Source organism: Squalius cephalus (assembly GCF_949319135.1).
Source record: "Squalius cephalus genome assembly, chromosome: 3".
Classification (NCBI taxonomy): Eukaryota; Metazoa; Chordata; class Actinopteri; order Cypriniformes; family Leuciscidae; genus Squalius; species Squalius cephalus.
In genome coordinates this window covers 49416692-49442015 of record NC_137124.1, presented here as the reverse complement: position 1 = coordinate 49442015, position 25324 = coordinate 49416692, and the positions used below count along the sequence as shown (strand labels likewise).

The window sequence follows — 25324 nt, the reverse complement described above, 5'->3', positions numbered from 1 at the left end:
CGTCTGGTAGCCGCTCCGTAGAGGGGGGGGTTATGTCACAGTGTCTGGTTTGTGTTTCCTGGGTGTCCACTAGAGGTCCTCTTCCCGCACGGTGTCCTACACTCTGTTACTACATTTCCCATGATCCTGTCTGTCACTGAGTGTTCATTGTGTTCAGCTGTTTCTCGTCACCTCGTTTAGCACTTGTGTATATATACCCTGTCAGTTTCAGTGTTTGTCACGGAGTCCTTGTTTAATGTCCTCACACTTCTGTTCCTGTTTGCTGCCTGTTCTTGTTCGTGTTTTATGTTCTTGGATTGACTTATTGGATTTTGACCATTTGCCTGAACTGATTGTGAGTACGGATTACCCCAATAAATTAACTGCACTTGGATCTCTCTCTTTTGTGTGTGATACGTGACATTTGCAGTTTAATACGTTGCTTATACAGCACAGATGCAAGCTGTTCTGTAGTAAACAACAGCGTGCATCTGTGCAGATCATTCATTCACACACAGACACGCGATTCATATTTAAACAGTCTTTTTGCGGTTTACAGACACTATTGCATATCGCGATTAGAACAAAGCACTTAAGAATAAATAACTTACTATTCACAGTTCTCAGCTGGATCTGTTCCTCCTCGAAGTGAAACTAACCAGCACTTCTGAGGTAAATTTCCCAGGATTATTATTACGATAATATACAGCGTCGCAAGACAACCTAAAGTACACGAGTCTGATTAAACTTGATGTGTTTTATCGAGCTGATGTGGGCATTGACACGTTTGCATGGATTGCCTCAGATCATTTGCATTTGAATAGCGTGCGCTCTCCGTGGGCGTGTTCACATTAACAGTTAATGAGCTATAATGAGCTGAACTGAGAACGACTGACATCTCTCTCTTTTCATACAGATTACATAAACTGAGAATGTTTGTTTTTTATATAAATTACTTCATTTAAAAGAAGAGAATTCAAGCTTTATGCCTGTGTGCCTGAATGCCCGTGTGACTGAGTATTCGCTGAGTTAGTTCATTTTCGGGCGTGTTTCAGAATGGACTTCACTGACAGAGAGAAGGCAGAACTCGCATCATGTTTATTTTTCTTTATTTGGCAAAAAGCACAACACTTTGTTTTTATTGCGAGTATACACAAAAAAAAAATAGACACTTAACATGATCGAATGATGAATAACACTTATATGTAAGATCAAAATCAACAGAGTATTTTGAGTCTCTTTTGCACTGATAAGAAAAGAAGCAAGCTGATCACGCCGGTGTGATCGCCGACCCCAGGGGGTTAAAGAGCATATTGCAGGTTAGAGCCCCCAGTCAATGAATAGAAAAAGAATGTAAGATTTTTTTTTTTTTTTTAAATATACCTATAAATACGCTACTGAGGCTTCTGTAGTCATTTTTGTGAGAATTTCTTTGATCTTTTACTTCCGTGTCTGAAAAATGGCAAACCGGAAGTGACGTAACGGGAGGGAGCATGGTCAATTTAAACAAAAGGAAAACAATGGATCGCAACGACAGTTCGGACGCTGAGGAAATTGTAAATGTTTATTCACACTCGTATGACAGACCACAGCCATACAATTATGAGCCTGCTATGCAGCCAAGAGAGCAGGGTCAGGCCAAGATTAGATAGAACAACGGTCAGAGGAGACCGATTGAGTTGTGGTGTGAGGAGAACCAGTGGAGAACAGGGCAGGTGTCTTGCTGAGAGACCAGTGTTAGCTTATATATAAATACACGTTAGCTAATGATATGTAACACTGTGCTCAGATCACAATATTGTACAGATTATTATCATGTTTCCCGCCGCCGGCCGAACCACTGGCTTACAACTCCCTCTCATGACATAAAATCTCATGACATAAAAAACTGTCAAGAAACTGTCACTTTTTCTACTAAATTTGTGCCCTAATGTCTTTAAAATTTAATTAAAAAAAATGTAAATCCTCAATTAACTTTTCATATGGTATTTTCATACATGGTTATATATTCATTTTGTAAAATAATTTACCTGCATTATGCTCTTTAAGTAATGGGTTTAATCTTAGATCTGTAATGCATCCAATTAGTCAGCTCACATCTTCTTATCAGCTTCACATTTGATTCACATCTTCAGTCTTACTCTGAGCTGCTTAGAGAAAGCCAAACTAAGTTGCCTGTTTAATTAAAATGGCTGAGTATAGCTGCACTATTTAGCAAATTAATGGGCCTTGTTTACACATATTCCATTTACCAGCATAAAATGATCAAGGTGTATTAGCAACAGTGGCACTGATTTGATGTTTTGTTGATTAAAGAGGCATACTGTACAGACATTTTATCTTAGTGCCTTATTTTAGGATGTTACACTCACTTGAGGAGGCTTTTCCTTTTTTTCTGTTAAGTGTTGGAGATTGATGATTTGGCTCCTCTGTGATTTGCGCTTTGAGGTCTGTGCCGTCCTGAAATCCCCTATAGGTGATAAGAGTGGCTGCTTTTGTAATTAGTTCTGCTTGCAGAAAATTGGGTTACTAATTAACAAGAGTTGGAAAGCTGGCTATGCATGTATATATTAATGTATGTATGTATGTATGTATGTATTTATGTATGTATGTATGTATGCATGTCAATTATGCATTTGATTTATTTATGTTTTTATTACTTTTGTATTTTATTGATTTATGAGTTATATTTGAAATATGATGAGGATGCTAAACAAAAAGCAACTTTAGTGTTCTCAGCGCTGTGGATGCAAAAAGATTTAAATTACAATCGAATAAAAGCATGGAAATGGATGCTGATTTTTAACAGAGTCACAGTACAAGTTGGTTTCAGGTTGGTGATAAGTAAACTAGATGTGCAGAGATGCGAGATTCAAATTGATTTCTTCCAGGACGTTCTCTTGGAGCTCATTTAGCCCTAAGAGCTACTTTTAGCGTCTTTTCCATCTTGATTGAGGCTCCAATGGTTCTGCATTACCTGCTGAACTGATCCCACTGATGTTAGTAGCAGTGTCCACTGCACATGACCTTTCAGCTCGATTCACTGTATTACAGTCTGTTGGATTGTGAACACTGGAACAGAACTCAGAGAGCTTTACATCAGTTTACTGCATACTCTGAGCAGAACTACCCACTTCAAGAGACCATCTGACTATAAACCAGTTCTTGATTGAACTGGATTAGAATATATTGGACCACATTGCTCCAGACTGGGCTTTGAGTGACTGGTTTATTGCAAAGTGTTGTTTTAAGGGTCATAGGCTATTGTGTAGGGCTGGGTATTGACAAAAATGTCATAATAGCTTGCAATTCAGTTAGATTCAGATTTGATTATGATTCAGTTTGATTCAATATCAATTAACTGTGGTATGTATCAGGTACAGTAGGCTACATGGCAAGTTTTATAATAATAACAACGGTTTAATGACAATTATATTTCTACTTGTTTTTTGAAATTTAAATGGTGACTAAAAACATGATACATTTTTTTCAAACATATATAGCTTACATTATATTTGAGGAACAGGTTAAAGCTGTAGTCTGTAGTTTTTCCTCTTTGTCGCCATCTCTTTTTCGAATTCTGCTATTGCAGTTATTCGCGGAATTATCAACTTTACGTGGGTTGTGCCTCGGCATGGCACGGTGTGGATGAGTCCAATGTTTTGAGGAGAATATGCGGCTGTCAGTCACCGTGCCGTTGTGAATACTGTCATTCGGAATCACATATTCTACTTTTTGGAAGTATGACCAACATAAGAATTTTCACCGGAAAATGTAATCTGAACAAGTTAGTAACATCCACTTTTGTTCTGATTAAATCTAACGATCACTTATCATATCACGTCAAACCGGGCAAATTATACTTTGTTCTCAAATTGTTAATGTTAACAACATCAGCATTGCGTGACAACATTTAATGCCCTTCCGATATTTATCCTTGTTTTCGCATGGGCCCGGTTGCAGTCTCTTTTTTTCTGTAGCCACTACGAAGTCCGAAGTCTTTTGCATTTTACAACGGGTGAATCTCCAGTTGTCACATGGTGAATGTCGTTTGAACCTTTCTGGATCCGCCATCAAATTGATACATTGAATTATATCAAGTGCTGTGAGAAAAGGCTATAAATCACATCCTCACATGCAATATAGCCTACTAGCCGAGACACCTTCTTTATGTGTACAGATGTGACGTAATGACGCAAAGACATGATCGAATTTCCCACGGAAATCCACCAGTACCACTGGAATTAAAAACATCATTACAATCTTACCGTTTAGAATTGAGCAAAGGCAAGCAGATAGTTTTTAACTGGTTATGTACTTACTCAAAAACTTATTTTGGACAATTTTAACCCAAAAGTTACGGACTGCAGCTTTAAGTAAAAATACAGTAAGTATGCAATATAGTGCATATATTTATCAAAATGCTCCTCTCTAGAATTTTAGAATTTTGTGTTACATCATGTTTCTTAATGTGTATTCGTAGTTAAAGACCAAGACAATTTTCTCAAATTAATTTTATTTAATAAAGAAAAATACATGTTGCTGGTTACATGTTTGGTACATGCATGGTAAAATCCACAGTGTTAAAGAAACATTCAATTTTCATATGGTCCCAATTGAATCTATAGAGAGTAAAAGTAACACTGAAGCAATGTTGCAGTTAGTGAAATAAGGTAGATAACTCTACAAGTGATGATTGAGCATTAGACACCTCCGGTTAACAAGTAGAATCACTAGAAACGCTGATCACGTGACCATTCACCAACACTGGGCATGCGCGTGCCGGTGTAAACCTAGAGACTTTCAAACATAGACTGTAAAAAAATGCTTTCAAACATCAAAATGTTATTTATTAATATGTATTTGTGTCAAAATGACATATAAACATCTTTTCCTATTCTATTTTGCCTGGAAACGCTTCCAACACACTTGCGTGTCGCATGAAAAATAGGCGTCGGTTCTATTTCTAGCATGCACGCGTTTACCGCGCGAGCCACGCCTGAGACGCGGCAGTTTCTTACTGTAAGAAACTGTTCCAGCGGGTGAAGTTTACTGGTACTGAATATTACCTGTGTATACTCCATGACTGATGACACCCAATCATAGAGCCGAGCGTGAGCCTCTGCGTCATCGTTTATAAAGTCCTCCGTTTTGACCCGTCCAGACTAAAACGCCCTCCGGAGATTCAAAACGAAAAACGGGTCGGCAGCGTTTCTAAACTTCTCCGTTTTGGGTCTCCGTTTTTGCCGTTTTAGTGTGGACGGGAGGTGCAAACATAGCAAAAGGTCTCCGTTTTTAAACGAAAACGCAGTAGTGTGGACGGGGCCTTAGATGAAATCAACTGCAAATAATATCCATATCTCACCAAAGGATGATTAAACAACTCCAAAAACAGCATTACCTCACTTATTACAAACCAGTTTGTCTTTATTTATTTATTTCATATGGTACATGTACAATTGTTGTTGAAGCCCTATAGTTGGGCACTTGGCCATAGACTTGAATTCATTCTTTTTCAGCAATTGTTGAAAGTGCGTGGTATCACTATTGTCGACAATATTTTATGCTCCTGTCGGCACTGAAATACCTTTTACTATGTGCACTTTTTGAAATCAGTGACTGACTGCTAGATTTTGACACATGTAAGTTCTTAAATAAGTATAAAAGTCTTTAAAATAAGGAACTTTCAGTTTTGAACTTTCACTATTAAGTTGTTATTAACTGTCCTATTGAAAGAGCTCTTCGCATAATCCCTGTTATTGAACAAACTGCTTATGATTATGCTTTTATTAGGCATTTTTTCTTGATTTTCATATCTCTGAATGTTTTTGTTTTGTACACAAGCTCTTTTTAACTTATTTGTGTACAGATCTTTTGAAACAGGAGACAATTCCTTTGATAATTTGGAATGTTTTACTAGTTTACATATGACATATGATTAATAATGTAATCATATCTAAAACAAATATAATTTCCAGTTCTACTTTCGGCAGAGGGAGCAAAATAAACTACAAAGTTCCAATTATTTAAATCAATAAATCATGTTTTATATTGTTTTTCCTTTACATCATTAATGTTTTCAGCAGGGTAGAATATTATTATAACATTGACTCATCCCTTTTCTTAAACAATGGTTAAACGGGTTGAAATGTGATGTTTATCATTTTATAGAAATTTTGTTTTAAAGATGTTACCATAGACATGGAGTTTTCTTTTAAAAAACACGTTGCTACCTAAACCTGTAGTTGTGTTCTAATATAAGAATTCTCTGAAATAATTTTAACTGCTGATTCTTTTTTCTTTTTCTTTTTCTTTTTCTTTCAGAATTTAAAGTGTAGCTTAATAATGAGCCTGTTTCATCCCATGAGGTTATTATGATGCTGTTTTTACTCAATGAGCTGCAAGAATCTGGAAATTGAGAATCACATTTTGTTTTTGTTTTTTAAACAGGTATCACGATTCTGAATAGACAGCTAAACAAACTAACAGAGAATTTACCAGAGGTTCTGACAAAATGTTAATTGCTGTAGTACATTTGCAAAAAGAAAAAAAAAAATATTGTAATGATTTATTATTATTTTTAAATCAGTTGGAATAAATGATTCAATGACTCACTCATAACAACATCACTTGTTTCATTACTGGATGAATCAGTGATTTTGAATGAATTATTCAATGACAAATACATTTTTAACAGTCAACTCTTAATGGTGTATAAAAGTAATGATACAATATTTTATTTGAAGCATCAAGTTACTTTCAAAAGATCAGTGTTTATATCTGAATTATAAACTTTTTTTTATAAAAGAAAAAACAGTTCCCCAGTACTTCTGTGATAATTTGAATTACTGTAACAAAGAAATACTGATACTGTGTGGTTGAAAAGACTGTTTGTGAAGCTTTTTCATACCTATAGTATACATGACAACTGCTCCCTCTGGGTCAGTGGCAGCGCCAAAGCAGATCTGAATGTTCTGAATGTTCACTGTGATCGCACTCGTCAAAAATAGAAAGAGCCGAATCACTGTCATTTAGGAGTAAGATCGTGTGGGTGTTTGAATCGAGATTGGAATCTTTTAATGATTAATTATGCAATTATATTGTGCTATGTTTTTGTGCTTAATTCGTATCACTTTCGTAGGCTATTGAGTGGATAAAAGATGGAAATACCTTTCAGTTGCCTAAAAAATCGAACCAATTTGAACTGGAACGCCGTGCCCTTGAAATTTCCTCCCCATACTCTGTCCCCCACGTTACCCCCCATTCCAGCCCTGAGTTTATGGTCACTGAATGGTTTTTCCGAGGTAAATGTAACATTAAGTGACATTGAAGCTGTTTTATTGATGTCTTTTCATGGTCAGCACATAATCAGTAATGTCATATTTTATAAGACACAGTGAGGTGACAGCACACATTAGGTGAGGTCAGAGGTCAAAATACACTCTCAGAGGACAAAACACACTCTCTGTGAGGTGAGAGGTGACAACACACACTTGGTGAGGTTAGAGGTCAACACACATTCAGTAGGGTCTAAGGTATAAACTTTGGAAATGTCAAAATACACTGTGAGGTCAGAACACAAATAGGATGGTTATATTTCATAAGACACAGTGACGTCACAGCACACATTTGGTGAGGTCAGAGGTCAAAATATACACTCAGTGAGGTTAAAAGTCAGAGCAGAGCACACTCTCTGTGAAATCAGAGGTAATAGAACACCCTTGATGTCAGAGGACAAAACACACTAGAAGGTCAGAGGTGAAACTGCACACTTGGTGATATCAGAGGTCAAAACACAGGGTCAGAAGTCACAAAATATACTCTGTGAGGTTAGAGGTTAAAACACTCTCAGTGAGGTAAGAGGTCACACTCTTTAAGGTGAGAGGTCAAACAATCTCTATGAGGTCAGATGTCAGAAGTCTATGAAGGTAAAATGATGCCATACATAATCACATGTGCAGAAGTAAGATATGTGGAAGTGTACATAAGATTGTAAGCGTAAATTAAATTTGCATTCGCAATAGAAGATTTGTAGAGGTGTAAATCGCATTTCAAGTGCAAAAAAATGGTTTGCAGCATTGCAGCATTGTTTGCAGCATCTGTCTTTTAGCTGCGCTTACAGGTTTGGCACGATTCATTTCAATTCAATTCAGAAAGCTTTATTGGCATGACAAGAAAATACATTTTGTATTGCCATAGCATTAAAACAACATATCAAAATGATTTAGAGCGACTGAACATCTGAGTATGAGTATTAGTAACATCTCTAAAATAATAATTAATCTAAATAAAAAAGACAATATTATATATACATATGGCTAGATATAGCAAAACAAATACAACAATTAAAATAATAATAACATAAAATCATAATAATAAAATAAATAAAGAATTATAATAATACATAAAAGATTATAATACAGAAATCATGTAACAAATGAACTTAGAATTCCAACATTACATACATTATATACATGATATTAAAACTTAAAAGTATTGTGTGTTAAAAAGTACTATTCCAACAGCGAGAACAATGCTGAACTAAATGAAGATAAATGTCTTGGCATCTAAAATAAGATGCCAAGATGCCACGCATTCTGCGTGTTTATTGAACCAATCAGATAAGAGTAAATCAAGAGTCAGTGAGAACCAAATTTGATTGGCTACATGAAGAACAGTAAATAATATGCTTCAAACCATTTTTTCTTATGCTTTAAACTCGATTTACACCTTTACAAAGCTTATCTTGCGCATGCGATACCTTGTGGCATCATTTTACCTTTATGGTAGTCAAAACACACTGTTGGTGAGGTCAGAGCACACACTCACGGTAAGGTCAGAGGTCAAACACACTCTGCAAGCTCTGTCCCAGCTTTGACTGTCAGTTGATGTGTTGTTAGTGTATATGTGCCTCTATGGAGTCTGATGTCAGTCTACTGTCTGCTGGTCCTGTCTCACATCACTGTACTGTTGTCTCTTCTTTCTTTCTTTCTTTCTTTCTTTCTTTCTTTCTTTCTTTCTTTCTTTCTTCCTTTCTTTCTTTCTCTTTTTGTTCATTTCTTGACTGTGAAGTTGAGCCCTAGTGAAGTGGAGGATGACAGCAAACTGTCGGTAAGTATTGTCCATGTGTATGTGTCTGTGCATTTGTCCATTTATGATAGTTTGTGCTGTGATACAGGGGCACCGTAATGGGGGGAAGATTAGGACGATTCAGACAGTATGCGCTATTGGGGGCCAGCTCTCTCATACCCAGCCCCCCTACAACTTATAGCGAAATTCGACAGAGAAGTTAGCCAGGAGGCCCAGAAACCCCAGCGTTGCCCCTGCTATAATGTAAAGCATGATTCTTGCATTATTACACTCTGTTCCACAATAGAAAAAAAAAGAAAAGAAAACTGCCTTCTTTTTTGTTTAGATAGTTTATTGGATGATAGATAGATAGATAGATAGATAGATAGATAGATAGATAGATAGATAGATAGATAGATAGATAGAGAGATAAACGGACAGAGATGGACAGACAGACAGACAGACAGACAGATAGATAGATAGATAGATAGATAGATAGATAGATAGATAGATAGATAGATAAACGGACAGAGAGATAGATAGATAGATAGATAGATAGATAGATAGATAGATAGATAGATAGATAGATAGATAGATATATAGATAGATAGACGGACAGAGAGATAGATAAACGGACAGATAGACTAAATAGATAGATAGATAGATAGATAGATAGATAAACGGACAGAGAGATAGATAAACGGACAGATAGACTAAATAGATAGATAGATAGATAGATAAACGGACAGAGAGATAGATAAACGGACAGATTGATAGATAAACGGATAGATAGATAGATAGATAGATAGATAGATAGATAGATAGATAGTGCTAGTCTTCACCTCTTTTCATTAAAGTGACAGTAAAAACGGCTCCCCGACATCTGCTAACTCTGTTCCCTTATCCTCAGAGCAATTTACTGAGTGTTTGTCTCAGCACAACACACACTCAGTCCTGACACCTGTATGCTTGTGTTATCCAGCAGCTGACTCTTCTGATTGCAGTGGCATGTTGCTATAGCCAGTGATGGAGTACTCGAGTCCTGGACTCGGACTCGAGTCCCTATTCTCTGGACTCGAGTCCGACTCGAGACTCTATAGAGCTGGTAAGTCCCGCCCCTTCCGCTAACCCCACTGGACCTCTAGGTTGAAAAATCGTCAATGCAAGTGAATGGGAGAAAATAATTATTTTCTGGTCCCGTTTGAATTGTGCCATGCATGTGAACATATGTTGTCTGTGAATTTTTTATATAATTTTTCGTGAAAAGAACTACAATTCTTTACGGGTACAATTTAGCGGGTAGAAGTTTGATACGGGTAGACTTTGTGTGATAGCACTTTGTGGACTACAACTCTTCGCTGCTTTCGACGCGTTTGAAACGTCACCACCACTCGCACAAGGACACTAGCTCACGGATCCCGCTAAACATGGCTGTGTCTTTGGTGCACTTCACCGCCTTCTTTCAGGGAGAGGACAAAATCGTTGAGGTTGGCGAAAACCACGGGTAAGTCAACTTTATGGGGTGACGTCACATAGGCGACATGTAGTCTTTCTCGTTATGTCTTTTCCACAACTGCTAGCCAAAGAATCATACAATATACTGTCAAACTCGTAACATGAAAAATTATATAAAAAATTCACAGACAACATATGTTCACATTCATCATGGCACAATTCAAACGGGACCAGAAAATAATTATTTTCTCCCATTCACTTGCATTGACGATTTTTCAATCTAGAGGTCCACTTGGGGTTTTACGGATGGGCGGGACTTACCAGCTCTGGACTCGTGACTTGACTTGGACTCGCGGACTGATGACTCGTGCTTGGACTCGGACTCGAGGATATAAATCGGTCTTGAGCATTCATCAAATGAATGACGTTGGATGAAGTTTCTGACCAAAGGTTGTACAATTTTGATTTAAGATGTTACACTTTTCCTGTTTCGGGCTCCAAGACCGGCCGGGATCTCTTTTTTCCCGCATATAAGAACGAGCAGAGAGAAAGCCCCGGCCGCGCGCGCACTCACCATCTTCAAACAACACGAGCGCTGTCTTGCTCCCTCGCGCATATTAATCAAAATCAATTGACACGATAGTAAAAGGTCGAAAGAATGACGTTTCACGTGGAGCATTCGGAGATTTTTTCTCCTGAATTACCGCGTCCGCGGGGTGTGAATTGTTCTAAAAAAAAACGTTTGCCTTATCTTCTCTGAAAAGCGTTCCGCACAATCAGCTGACATAAACAACAATTTCAATAAACGAAAAAACCTATCCAGTGATGAAATGTTTTCTGTGTTGACACAAATCTTGTGCGTTGTCCTAAACTGCCCAGATAATCACACAACGCGTGCCATAGGCTACACGTCCATTAATGACACGTCCGATTCGCGAACTAATGACTCATTTGAACCGACTCACTTTAATGGAATGGTTAAAACAACTGTCCATCTGTCTAACAATGAATTCACGAGACGTCTGAATCGGTGTATAACAAATCTGTAACACTTTACAATAATGTTCCATTTATTAAACTCTAGTTAACTACATTAGTTAACATTTACTATTAATAAACTGCACTTCTACAGCATTGTTAAAGTTTATTTCAACATTTAGGCTACTAATAGCTTATTGAAATCAAAAGTTTTATTTGTTAACACGGTGTCATTTTTGTTTAATGTAGACCCTCTTTTACAATTATATCAGCTCTTTAAAGGTGCCAGAGTGGAGAAATGTAGGCTGTCTTGACTCTTGAAATATAACACAGACTCAACCTTGATGACTCGACTCGGACTCGAACACTGGGGACTCGAGACTCGACTCGGACTCGAACTCAGGTAATGGTGACTCGACTCGGACTCTTCTTTGGTGACTCGGACTTGGACTCGGACTCGGACTCGACTACAACACTGGCTATAGCATCAGCTGCTCTGAAGACCTGCCCTTAACCCTTCCCCCCAATCACCCTGACCAGTCAGGACATCCAGCCTCAGTTTAGAAATCGCCAAATACGCTGCTTCCATAAGATGAGCCATGGTTATACTCCATGAGTGTGTGCTGCCATGCTGTCACTCTGAAACCTTTATTGTGATGTCAAGTCACCTTTATTTATATAGCGCTTTATACAATAAAGATTGTTTCAAAGCAGCTTTACAGTGATGACAGGAAAATTATTCAATGATGCAAACAGAGTTAATTTCAGCTGTACAACAGCTCTAAAGGAAAATAGTGTCGTTGTTCAGCTGAAGTCAGTTCAGTGTTGATTCAGTTCTTTTGTAAAGATCATTCAATTAAATTATTAAATTACTTATTATTATTATTATATTAAATTAATATAAATTATTCATTTAATTCATTCAATCTATGAAGCAGTTCTGCAGAAAACTCTGATGTCTTCGTCCAGTCAATAGTGTCCATGCAGTCAAATCAATAATACAGTTGAATATAAACTATATTACTTCTTATTAACTATTTACAACCTCCCACTCAATAGTCTTCTTGAAACTGTTTCTGAGACTGTTTTAGCCTGGTTTAGATTTTATCTCTCTGATCGCTGCCCGTTTGCCAGAGTGGTTTCAGGTCTGAGATTGGCTCTGATCCTACTGGTGTCCCTCAGGGTTCAATTTCAGGCCCCTTACTTTTTAGCATTTATATATTCCCACTTGGATTGTTCTTAAGATCACTCAGGGTTAATTATCATTTTATGCAGACGATACTAAGATGTATATCCACTCTAAGCCTGGTGGCTGTAAAATGTGGATTTTTGAGATAAAAACATGGATGACCAAAAATCTTAATAGTGAAAAGACAGCTTCGGTAAGCTGGTTCATTTATTCTAAATGTGGATGGCTCTGTTTTGGAGTTCCAAACTAATTGAAAAAGTTTAGGAGTTATATTTGACTCGAGATTATCTTTTGACCCACACAACACATGCAATATACTGTTAAGAATTGCTTTTTTTCAACTCAGAAATATTGATAGACTACGCCCTATGCTATCCTTTCCTGTGACAGAAAGTCACAGGAATTTTTTTTTTAACACATTGACTACTGCAGTGCTCTTCTTGCTGGGTTCCCTAAAACCACACTTTACTAATTGAAAAATTCAGCTTCTAGGATCCTGACTCCCTGGCGTCATTTGTGCTCCTGCCAAGCTGGTCTTTTGGCTGGTCCACAGACAAGTTTGCAATCTGTAGGGGACAGGGCTTTCTCATCCTATGCTCCTAGACTCTGGAAGGCACTTTATTCTCATTTTAGAGATTTACGGAATTTGTGCATTTTTAAATATCATCTAAAAACACATTATTTGTATTTTTATCTGTTTAATTGTGTAAATTGCCTTGAGAATCTGCTCTAAATGCGCTATATAAAATAAAGGTTATTATTATGTTATACTCTACAGTGATGTCACTGATATTTCTCCTCCAATCACAGGCCAAACCAAGGCTGCAGAGAGGAGGAAGCTCTGCCTCTTTACACAACAGCCTAATGAGGAACAGCATCTTTCAGCTGATGATTCACACACTTGACCCTCTCAGTGAAGGTAACACACACACACACACACACACACACACACACACACACACACACACACACACACACACACACACACACTATATACCTAAATAACGAACTAACTAACTAACTAACTAACTAAAAAAATGGATTTTTTCCCCCTATTTTGTGCATGGAGAGATTTTCATGATAATTAAGCACATGATAGATAGATAGATAGATAGATAGATAGATAGATAGATAGATAGATAGATAGATAGATAGATAGATTCTAATTGTATTTTTCTAATTTCTATTACTCCATTACAATACAAAATTAAATATGCTTTACATTCATGAGAAAATGGGGGTGATAATTTCCTGTTTTTCTTCTATTCTGCTATTTATTTGAAATACGTTTAATTTAACACAATTTCTCCTTTCATCTGATACATAAGTTGCTATCAGTTTTATTGTAATAATGAGGAGATGTATTCCTCCATATGTTTCCCTATTGTGAGAGCTAGTGATTTGCGACAGATATTTTTGTAGACTGTGTGTCATGGTTTGATGAAGTGCAGTAGTGTTATGATGTGGCTTGGTGTGTCTGCTGATTTTGATGAGAGAAATTAAAGAAAAATGTTAAAAAAAAAAAAATAAAAAAAAAAGTGTAGAGACCTTTCACGTTACATAGGTATTTTATTATGTATTGTAAAGGTGCGGTCACATTTGCAAAATTTTGTCAATTGTCAATAGTGTAGTGATTTTATGTAGCGAAGTAGATGTGTTGCCGTGGAGCCGATTGTATCATTGAGATACTATTATAGTTTTTCAGTAATATTTAAAATTAGTTAGTTTTCATTTAAATTTCAGTTAAAGTTTTTTGTAATTTTTATTTAGCTTTTTTTATATTTTATACTTTTTTCTTTAATTTAATTGATTTCAGCTTTAGTTATTTTAGTACATCCATTTCAACTAAAATAAAATTAGAATAGTTGCTTTGGCAACTAAGTGAAATAAAACAAGTTTAAGGTTTTTAATATTTTATTTCAGTTAAAGTTTATTTTATTTCAAGTAACAAAATTTTTTTTTATTTTTTTTTATGGTTTTAGTTTTATTTAACTATTAACCCTGTGCATTCATCTGTGTGATGTCAAGTTTGCAGCAGTATTAAAGGGATAGTTCACTTTGAAATTAAATTTTGGTATGTTTTAGCTTACCTCAAGGGCATCCAAGATGTAGGTGTCTTTTTTTCCGCAGTAGTTTCAATTTAGATATTTTTAGGTCAAACCGTTCTTGTCTGTCTGTCATTTCATGCAGGTCTGTGGTCACTGTCTCAAAGAGCATGCACAGAGTAGAAATTAAAACAATTCCCCATCGTCCAAATTAAACAGTTCCCCATCGTAAGTACACATTGATGGCCTAAGACACGAAACGAGCGGTTTGTGTGAGAAAACGAACAGTATTTATATCGTTTTTACCTCTTGTAACACAGCCACGTCCAAGTGATCTGGTGCAGACTGGTGCATAGATAATACACTAGATGTCACCTTGGCTATGCAGTTCTTAACGAATGCCGTAGCCAAGGCAACATCTAGTGTATATATCTATGCACCAGTCTGCGCACACGTCACACAGCAGGATGCGCGCGCGCCCTCAGATCACTTGGACGTGACTGTGTTACAAGAGGTAAAAACGATATAAATACTGTTCGTTTTCTCACACAAACCGCTCGTTTCGTGTCTTAGGCCATCAATGTGTACTTGCGATGGGGAATTGTTTAATTTGGACGATGGGGAATTGTTTTAATTTCGACTCTGTGCATGCTCTTTGAGACAGTGACCACATACCTGCATAATATGACTGAGAGACAAGAACGGTTTGACCTAAAAATATCAAAATTGAAACTACTGCGGAAAAAAAGACACCTACATCTTGGATGCCCTTGAGGTAAGCTAAAACATACCAAAATTTAATTTCAAAGTGAACTATCCCTTTAAGCAAGTAGTTTTTGCATCTTGGTTTCAATAAATGCTCTTTTACATTTGTAAGTTATAAGTTCTGAAATTTACAGTATGTTTGGTGTGATAATATAATTTCCAATTTTATAAAACGCATGTCAACTTGTATGCCAGAAAATAACTGTTAACAGAGAAAAATGCTCCCACAAAAATGACGCCAGTATCGCCTAACCAGAATGCACCTAACACATTGTTGCATGTGTTCACACATGGGTTAGGCTGATAAATCACACTCCTGCTGTTGCTAATACATTCACAAAATTATCAGCTTTTGTCATTCTAATATATCCATTGTAAATTATGTGTCCTGAAGTAAAACCAGCTATAAAGTGATTGTTCACCCAAAGATGAAAATTGTCAAAGTCGATGCAATCCAGTGTTGTTTTGGACCCCATTGATTTTCATTGTTTTGACCATAGGCTGGCAAATTTGTTACATGCTTGCGTAGGTATGTAACAGTAAAGGAGAATGAATTGCTGACAACATATTTTGTGCAGTTCAGAATCGATTCTTTCTTTAAGGAGTCAATAACTTTATTTGTCACGCACTTTGTAAAAAAAAAAAAAAAAAAAACACATAATAGGGCCCCTTAAAAAATAAGTTAAATAACAACAAAAAGCAGCTTCAACAAAAGCGTATACAAAACCTTGTAGCTCACAGCAGGTTTGTCTTTAAAAGTTATCATTAAAAAACGTTTTCTTTTTTGAGAAAATTAATGTTTTTACTTCCAGAACCAGAACTGTTACACTCAATAAGTTGGTGGCATTAGGGGGAGGGGCATTCTCATTTTAGAAAACATTTTGATTGGACCAAATGAGTGAGTGCAGAATGAGTCATATATATTTTTGGTCAGTTTAATGCTTCATCAATCTCTGTTTTGAGTACACTTTCATGTGGATGAGTTCAAATCTAAAAGACGGAACTAAAAGCCACAGAACTGATATTTTGATTTAATAGGGTCTTTAAAAGCTTTCGGCTCTTAACTGAAACATTACATTTTAAAAATATCAATTACTTTTTAAAAACATTTATGAGGATTTTAGTAGCACATCTCATCTTTTTATTCACTACATGGCTTTGCACTATAATTACTGTTTTTCCTGCTTATTTTCTTTTTCATTTCTTTCTCTGTCTCACTCTCTCTCTCTCTTTCTGTTTTTCTCTGTCTGCGGTTTCCTCAGAATTTGCTGACTCTGGTGAGTTATTCTCTAAATCTCATTGTCATCACAGTCACAGCTGACCACCCACGTCACCCCAAAAACACACACACAAACACGTGTCCCTGCTTGTCCCTGCTATCTGTAGTGCTGTTTATTCAATTTCCTCTCAGTATTCAGAGATGAATACTAGATACTGTTTGATTCTTTAAAGTTTCCATGTGTGTTTTTGCTTGCTAGAGCTCCATTTCATGTAACCCATAACCTTAATATCTACATAACCCCATAGCAAAATGGACACATTTTGTGTTTCTCATTGACATGTGTGTATGAATAATGACTTTTAACTGTTAATAATTCACAATGAACTTTACTGTTATTATATGCATTTTTCTAGACACTTAAACAAAAACCCAGATGATTCGTTTTATTTTAAATTTTAGATTTTTCCCCCCTCACCCTAACCCTGTGTTTACAGTTTCTCCTTGTTTTTTTAAAGTTCCTGTAATCTCATTTTTATTATTAAATTATTCAGATTACAGTTATCCACTTTATGATACATTACCTGGGTTACGCATATTTCTCACACAGGCAGAGCCGCAAAAAAAAGCAAAAGTGTCTTTTTTTGTTTCACATTGATTTATTTATTTATATAGCAATTTTCACAATACACATTGTTATATGCAAGGCAGCTTTACATTAAATCATAATGTTAATGTTTATAATATCTTAATGCCTTATAGTTGCATTTAGTGGATTAGAGCTGTGCTATAATATAGTTTACATTTTGCAATGATATAAACAAACAGTTGAGATTTGCTATATATCGTCCTACGTGAGTATACTGTATGTATGTAAATAAATTTGGACATAATAATATATATCTCACTTAATATTTTGTAATGTGTTGTGTATGTTTCATATCTCTGCCTGTGAGAATTAAAAAGAGACTTCAAGAAAACAGCCCGGGTTATGAATGTAACCATGGTTCCCTGAGAAGGGGAACAAGACACTGCGTCCTAGGATTTGGGGAATGCTTCAGTGTGACCAGTGTCTGAATCATGCGTCTAAACATGATAATAACATTGGCTGGCAACAGTCATCACTACCGGTGCGGCCAGAGTATAAAAGGGTGCCTGTAGAACACGTTAACAATTTCTTTTATCTGAAGGAGATGTCGTCAGCCATTCACGAAGCATGGCAACAAGATGTAGTGTCTCATTCCCCTTCTCAGGGAACCACGGTTACATCCGTAACCCGAGACATTGCCTTACTAATGGGAGCTTGCACTGCGTCCTAAGACACTTTGGGGGATGGATACCTACTCCACCATGCTGAAGGAATGAATGCCGTAACAGCTGACATAAAGTCAATGACTCCACAGAGCTAGGACCAGAGTCACAATTCCCTGTCCTAGATGGTACGAGCACCAGCGGCTATCCTGAGAGCTCAGGGCCTGGTATTCTTCTGAATACCTTTAAGGGAATATGGCGAAGGATAAGGATTATCCTGCCTGACACTTCAGGGGGCACTATACCCCTGATGAGTGGAGGTCTCAGGAAAACCACTCTCAAAACAAGAGGAGACCTAGCAACACTCTAAAAAAATGTCAAGGAGGCACACAGAGAGCCAACGACCTGGTATAGTATCTGAGGGGAGCTCTACGAATGGAGGCCCTGTCCTAGATGGTACGAGCACCAGCGGCTATCCTGAGAGCTCAGGGCCTGGTATTCTTCTGAATACCTTTAAGGGAATATGGCGAAGGATAAGGATTATCCTGCCTGACACTTCAGGGGGCACTATACCCCTGATGAGTGGAGGTCTCAGGAAAACCACTCTCAAAACAAGAGGAGACCTAGCAACACTCTAAAAAAATGTCAAGGAGGCACACAGAGAGCCAACGACCTGGTATAGTATCTGAGGGGAGCTCTACGAATGGAGGCCTCAGCAGGAATACTCTCTAAAATTAGAGGAGACCTAACTTACCAAAGAGGCTCACAAAAGAGCCTGATAACTCAATACTGCTATCCAGGCGGAGCTCTGGGGGCGTAGGCCTCGCCAAGAAGACTCTCTAAGGCAAGAGGAAGCCTATCAATGCCCACCTTGAAGACAATTATCAAGGGAGGCTCAAAAAGAGCTTACAACCCAGTTCACTGCCTCCACGGAGCTCTCAGAGCGAAGACTTCAGCAAAACGACCCCCCCATAGCAAGAGGAAGCCTAAGTACGCTCTACCCTAACACAGTGTCCTAATCAGATGCGATGCGATAAGATTCCAGCGACAAATAATTTGTCTGTCCACACTAGACGGGACGCGACTGCGAGATGCGCCGAAATCAATCAAAACCCACAGCCAATCAGAACAGCGTGTGGGTGGAGTCTCGCCGCAAGTGCACAGCACTAGAGAGTAATCTTGACAGCAATCGCAAGAAAATGGATAAATAGGCTACATAATCAAATTCACAAATATAACACCATTTAAACATTATTAAAAATACATAGGCTACTGAGTCACTAAAACAATCTTTGTCAAAGAATACATTTGTTTGTTCACAGTTTGAACGTTCTTGTTTCCACTTATTTAATTTCAATATCTGAGGTGAATTATCCATTGTTGCTTTTACAGCTACAAAGCTGGGAGCACTAAATTAATATTCAAAGTTACATTGCATGCTTTTAACATTAAATAAAGCACATAAAGAGTACCTGAGATTATCATTGCCACACTTTGTGTTTGTTGTTCCAGCCGCCACATTGCAGAAAAATAGAAGCCATTTCTAAAATAAAATCGTCGCGTGTCGTGGCTGGTTAGGGCAACAACACTGATTAACATGGAAAAGATACCTTTTATCGCACGTCGCGTGTAGTTAGGACACGGTGTAACAGACCACCTCACCAAGGAGGTTCACATAGAACCACACAACTTAGACATGTTATCGTATGTGGAGCTCTGGGGAGCGGAGGTCTCAGCATGACGACTCTCTAAATCAAGAGCAAACCAAGGAGGCTCAAAGAGAACCATACGACCTGGTGTAGCCACCCAGACTGAGCTCTAAGAATGGAGGCCTAACTACGCTCTAAGCTAAGGACTACTTACCAAGAGGCTCACAAAAGAGCCTGGTAACTCGATACTGCTATCCAAGCAGAGCTCTGGGGAGCAGAGGCCTCAGCAGGATGACTCTCTAGAGCGTGAGGAATACTAACAACACTCCACCTTAAAGACAGTTCCACCAAGAAGGCTCACAGAGAAGCCACACCACTCGATGTCACTGTCTAGCAGAATGATTTGGTCTCCAGACTCCAGCACTCTCAGAGGTGCCGTACAACTGGAAGGGTTTGTCCAAGTCGAACAGACCACTTCCTGTTGGTGTCCAGAGACCAGAAGAGCTCAGAACCTTCTGTGGTCGGCAGATCACAAGAAAGTATAAGAGGGCTAGGCAAAAGTGCTAGCCATGCCATTATAAATGCTCAACTGAGACTCCCACAACAAAACCAATTCCATGATGAGTCTACAGCTTGTGAGGCAGCAACAGATACAACCACGTTCTGAGCCTCCACTCTGTGAGGAAAGAGACATTAACAAACACTAAGTTCAGAGTTTGTGTCCAGCGAGACAGTAACATCTACAGGACATCCTGAGTCTCCATGCCAGAGAGACAAAAGCGGACTGACCAAGTTCTGAGTTTCTGGCCCAGAGAGGCAGAAGACACATGCACAGAGAAACATTTGCAACAAGGTTAAGCTCAGGAAAGCAAACCTTCACTTCAAGGTTCCTTTGTCTGTGTGTTCCAAATTAAGGACCTTCTGCACCTACTTAAGGGCATTATCTGCGTGTTCCAGATTTTAGGAACCTTGCGTGCTCCATGAGATCAGCATCCCACAGAGCTTCATGTTCAAAGTTGTTAAAACATATTCCAGCTCTTTTACCCTCTGCATTGTCACCCAGCACAACCAGTGGAAGACGTTACCGCCATCAGACTGCTCACTCGACCACATGTAAATATCACTTTACCAAACCACTTTCCAGAGACCTTGGCATTGTTGTTTATTATCAGTATATGATTTTTCCATTTTCCACTAGAGGTAATATAGCTGATGCTAGTTAATAACAAATAATCTTTCATTTATTTGTTTGAATAAGGTTATTCACCTTATTAGTTTCAAAGGAACAACAGTTTATCTTTCCATAAGATAACGTCACTCTTCCATAACCACATCCAACTTAATCACTTGTATTTTATGCGTCTTATGCACTTTATTCCTTTATCATTCATTGTATTCATTTAGTAGTTGTGTTAGTTATTCTTGTTTATCTTTTGTTAATAAAATTTATATTATTAAACTTGTGTCTTCCTTGTAATGATAATACAGAAGAGGCTCTACAAGATAACAATCTCACCAATCTTTCAGATAAATCAGCTGAACAACTCCCTCCACTTTACATTAACGTGGTGACGTGAGGACCAATCACTACATTACTTAGAGTCCTTGGATGGGTGAAAGTAAAATCACTTTATGGGAATCCTACTATTAAAGGGTTAGTTCACCCAAAAATGACAATTCTGTCAGTAATTACTCACCCTCATTTTGACAAATTACTCACTCTCAGAACACAAATTAAGATATTTTTGATCCAAGAGCTTTCTGACCCCCCAATAGATAGCAACGTCATAACACTTTCAAGGCCCAGATGTCACGGTGTGGTGCAGGCAGAAGAAGACGAAGAAGAGTCAAAAGTTCCAATGCAAACTTTCTCACAATATAAATCAAACTGGTACATAGAAGACGGACAGAGGGTTCACACACACATAATACGACGTAGATTGGACAAAGACTGACTGAACAGATGGAACTTTAATACAAACACAGATGAACACTGATTAACAGAACACAGGTGATACAAATGACGATGATGACTAAACAGGTGACAAAACTGAACTGATAATGACAGTAACCATGGATACAAAGGAGTGGTGGGAAAAGAACAAAGGAGAACAGGAACCAATCAAAATTCATACTGAAAGTCCAAACAAACACTGACACATGACAGTACCTCCCCTCCCAGAAGGCGCGACCTCGCGCTGTAGACAGACCAACTGCGGAGGGAGGGAGGGGGTTCAGGAGGAGGATGAAGAGCAGGTGAAGGGCAGACAGAAAGCAGGAGGGACCAGGGCGGAGTAGACGGTGCAGGCGGCCAGGGCGGAGCAGGCTGTGCATGCAGCCAGGGCGGAGACGACAGAGGGAGGAGCCATGGTAGAGAAAGGACTGATGACTCCAGGGGGCCGATTCTGGAACCGATTCTGGCTCAGGGACAGACTCAGGTTCGGGAACAGACTCAGGAACAGGGGCAGGAACAGGTCTAAGAACATGAACAGTTCTTGGGGAAGGAACAGGTTGAGGAACAGGTATTGGCGTGGCGGCGGCCATTCTGGCTGAGAGCTCAGGCGGTGAGGCGGCAGCCATCTTGGCTGAGGGCTCAGGTGGCGAGGCAGCGGCCATCTTGGCTGAGGGCTCAAGCGGTGAGGCGGCGGCCATCTTGGCTGAGGGCTCAAGCGGTGAGGTGGCGGCCATCTTGGCTGAGGACTCAGGTGGCGAGGCGGCGGCCATCTTGGCTGAGGGCTCAGGCTGGGCAGGCATGACGTGAAGAACCTTTGGGTCTGGCTGTGTTCCGGATCAATGCACTACGCTCTCCAGACACCGGATGACAATCTCCCTCCAGTCCAGTCCGGTGGTGTCAGGGAGGTCGATGGGATGGTTAAATGTGGCCCCAATCGGGAACAAGGTCCTCAGGCTCTCTTCGTCGAGGGCACTGGTGACGGCAAGGCAGCAAAAGTCCTTGGTCAAAGAAAAAAAGTTTTTACCCTATCGTCCATTTTGGGCAGTTCCAATCTTCTGTCACGGTGTGGTGCAGGCAGAAGAAGACGAAGAAAAGTCAAAAGTTCCAATGCAAACTTTTACTCACAATATGAATCAAACTGGTACATAGAAGACGGGCAGAGGGTTCACACACACATAATACAACATATATCGGACAAAGACTGACTGAACAGATGGACCTTAAATACAAACACAGATGAACAATGACTACGTTTACATGCAGCCAATAACCCGTTCAAAACCGGAATATTAGCAATAACCCGGTCGCGCACGGCCATGTAAACACCGGCAAAAACCCGAATATGCTCATATCCCGGTTTTTAAAAACCCGAATATGATCCCTGGGGTACCCCTTTTCTAACCCGAATATTTGGTCATGTAAACGCGTATCGGCATATCCCCATCTAAAGGAACATTTATTTGTGTTCTGCACATGTTCTATTTGCAAGGAATCTTGGTCTTTTGAGTAGAGACGGCGCATACAAAAACCTGCGTGCAGTATACCGGAAGTAAACAAGAAGTAGAGGTAAACATGGCGAGATGCAGCACAGCACCACACTTTTGGAGCGAGGAGGAAAGCGCAAACAAAGGCGATCACTATCTGCCCCAAACTATTCATTATCCGCATGCGGCTGCTGTTGTTGTCGTCTTTGGATACAGGAAGAAGAATCGGAAATGACGCATATTGCGTCTTAAGGTTGTCCGTACGTCCAGACGCTAACCGTGCGTCGCCGTTTACATCGGGATATTGCCAATTGATTACAAATTCCATGTATACAGGAGTAACTCTCTCTGCTCACGCATGTAAACGGGTTATTCCGAATGTTTCAGAAACCCAAATAGTGACCTTAACTCAACCATAACCCGAATATTGACAGCTTGTAAACGTAGTCACTGATTAACGTCATCAACGTCAAAGTGGTTCAACCTTAAAGGGGTACTTCACCTCTGGGAAGATGAATGTGTATTTAAAATAGGTCATTTATGTAGAAGAAATGTGAAGAAATTTTTTAATTTGGAGCTTTCTAGCCTGAGAAAAGCCAGAAAATGTATTTTTGGCTTATGTGGATGAAAGACAACAACTCCCAGAATGCACTTGCTTCGCTGCCCTAGGAGGCCACGCCTACCGGTTAGAGAGCACAGTTGAAAACAACAAGAAGGTTAGGCTACTAACTTAGTGAGTCTCCGTGACGAGTTTACCCGTGATTTCGAGATCGCACAAAATGTCCGGGATTCGGCTTTTGCGTTCAACAGTCGCCATTCATCATGTTTACTGTGGCGAGCAGGACGAGGCTGACGGCCGCGGGAGAACAGCGCGAGGCCGGTGGCATGATTACTGAGACGCGCCGGTCTCGCATCTCTCACGGAGGAGCGGGAATTTTCTTAGCAATGGTAAAACGCACATCAACCGATGACTTAATAATAATTCGTTACATTTATATAGCGCTTTTCTAGGTACTCAAAGCGCTTTTACATGGAAGGGGGAATCTCCTCAACCACCACCAATGTGCAGCATCCACCTGGATGATGCGACGGCAGCCATATTGCGCCAGAACGCCCACCACACACCAGCTTACTGGTGGAGAGGAGACAGTGATGAAGCCAATCAGTATATGGGGATGATTAGGAGGCCATGATGGACAGAGGCCAAGGGGCAAATTTGGCCAGGATGCCGGGGTTACACCCCTACTCTTTCGAAAGACATCCTGGGATTTTTAATGACCACAGAGAGTCAGGACCTCGGTTTAACGTCTCATCCGAAGGACGGTGCTCTTTGACAGTATAGTGTCCCCATCACTACACTGGGGCGTTAGGATCCACACAGACCACAGGGTGAGCGCCCCCTACTGGCCTCACTAACACCTCTTCCAGCAGCAACCTGGTTTTCTCAGGAGGTCTCCCATCCAGGTACTAACCAGGCTCAGCCCTGCTTAGCTTCAGCTGGCAACCAGTCTTGGGCTACAGGGTAATATGGCTGCTGGCTTGTTTAGCGTTCATGTAAACACTACATTCAGACTCACCGATCGGAATGAATTCAGTTAGATTGAAACAATGTAAACAATTAATGGCGACCGCAGAACGCAAAAGCTGAATCCCGGACATTTTGAACGATCTCGTCCGCCGGACAAGTCCGGGAAAAGGAGGATGGTAACCCCTACTACTCAGCTTTCTCCTACTACTCAGCTTTCTCCTACTATTCAGCTTTCTCAACAGAACAAGAGCCTGCTAGCTTAGCTTCCAAAGCTGACACTGTGTTCTGTGAGTGAGATGAGATCCCACCCTCTATGGGCGGGCTGAAAACATGCGGAACAACGCCTTCTACTGGCTGTAGTCTTTAGCCTCTGGCCAGAAAATCCTCCGATGACGCAAAATGACGATTTTTGCGTCATCGGAGGATTTTTTCCAGACAAAAAATACATAAATCTCTCCTCTCAGGGGGATATGAGGGTGGAAAGCATGGTAATTCGACAATACTACAGGTTTTCTACTAATACAAAGCTTAATGCTAAATCCTGAAGTAACCCTTTAATGTTATGAAGCTAAGAGAATACTTTTTGTGCGCAAAAAAACCAAACACTTTATTCAACAATTTATTCTCATCCCTGTCAGTCTTCGTGCTGTTCACGTGAGCACCACGATGCATGCATGTGGTGCTCATGCAGGATCCGGCCAAAACTGAACCGGTGTTCTGATGTAGAGTTAACTACGTGAAAAGCGGCAGCTACTGACA

The 25324-nt window shown here is 39.3% G+C and overlaps 1 protein-coding gene and 1 long non-coding RNA gene across 7 annotated transcripts in view; one reads left to right on the top strand and one right to left on the bottom strand.

Annotated features, from left to right (window-relative positions):
* The window catches only part of LOC307155625, an 821100-nt gene that overhangs the window by 88671 nt on the left and 707105 nt on the right, over positions 1–25324 (bottom strand). Inside the window, exon 3 of the long non-coding RNA XR_013820544.1 lies at positions 13629–13659. This is a non-coding gene — a long non-coding RNA (uncharacterized lncRNA). The remainder of the gene's footprint in view (positions 1–13628; positions 13660–25324) is intronic.
* Positions 1–25324, top strand: part of LOC307155603 (solute carrier family 24 member 2) — a 120270-nt gene that overhangs the window by 39692 nt on the left and 55254 nt on the right. For 2 of the 6 annotated variants that reach the window (XM_079866392.1, XM_079866390.1), the window contains exons 3-5: positions 9052–9090; positions 13481–13589; positions 16743–16757. In XM_079866392.1, the coding sequence (XP_079722518.1) occupies positions 9052–9090; positions 13481–13589; positions 16743–16757 (163 nt within the window). The remainder of the gene's footprint in view (positions 1–9051; positions 9091–13480; positions 13590–16742; positions 16758–25324) is intronic. The other 4 variants (XM_079866394.1, XM_079866391.1, XM_079866393.1 and 1 more) reach the window with 3 other exon arrangements.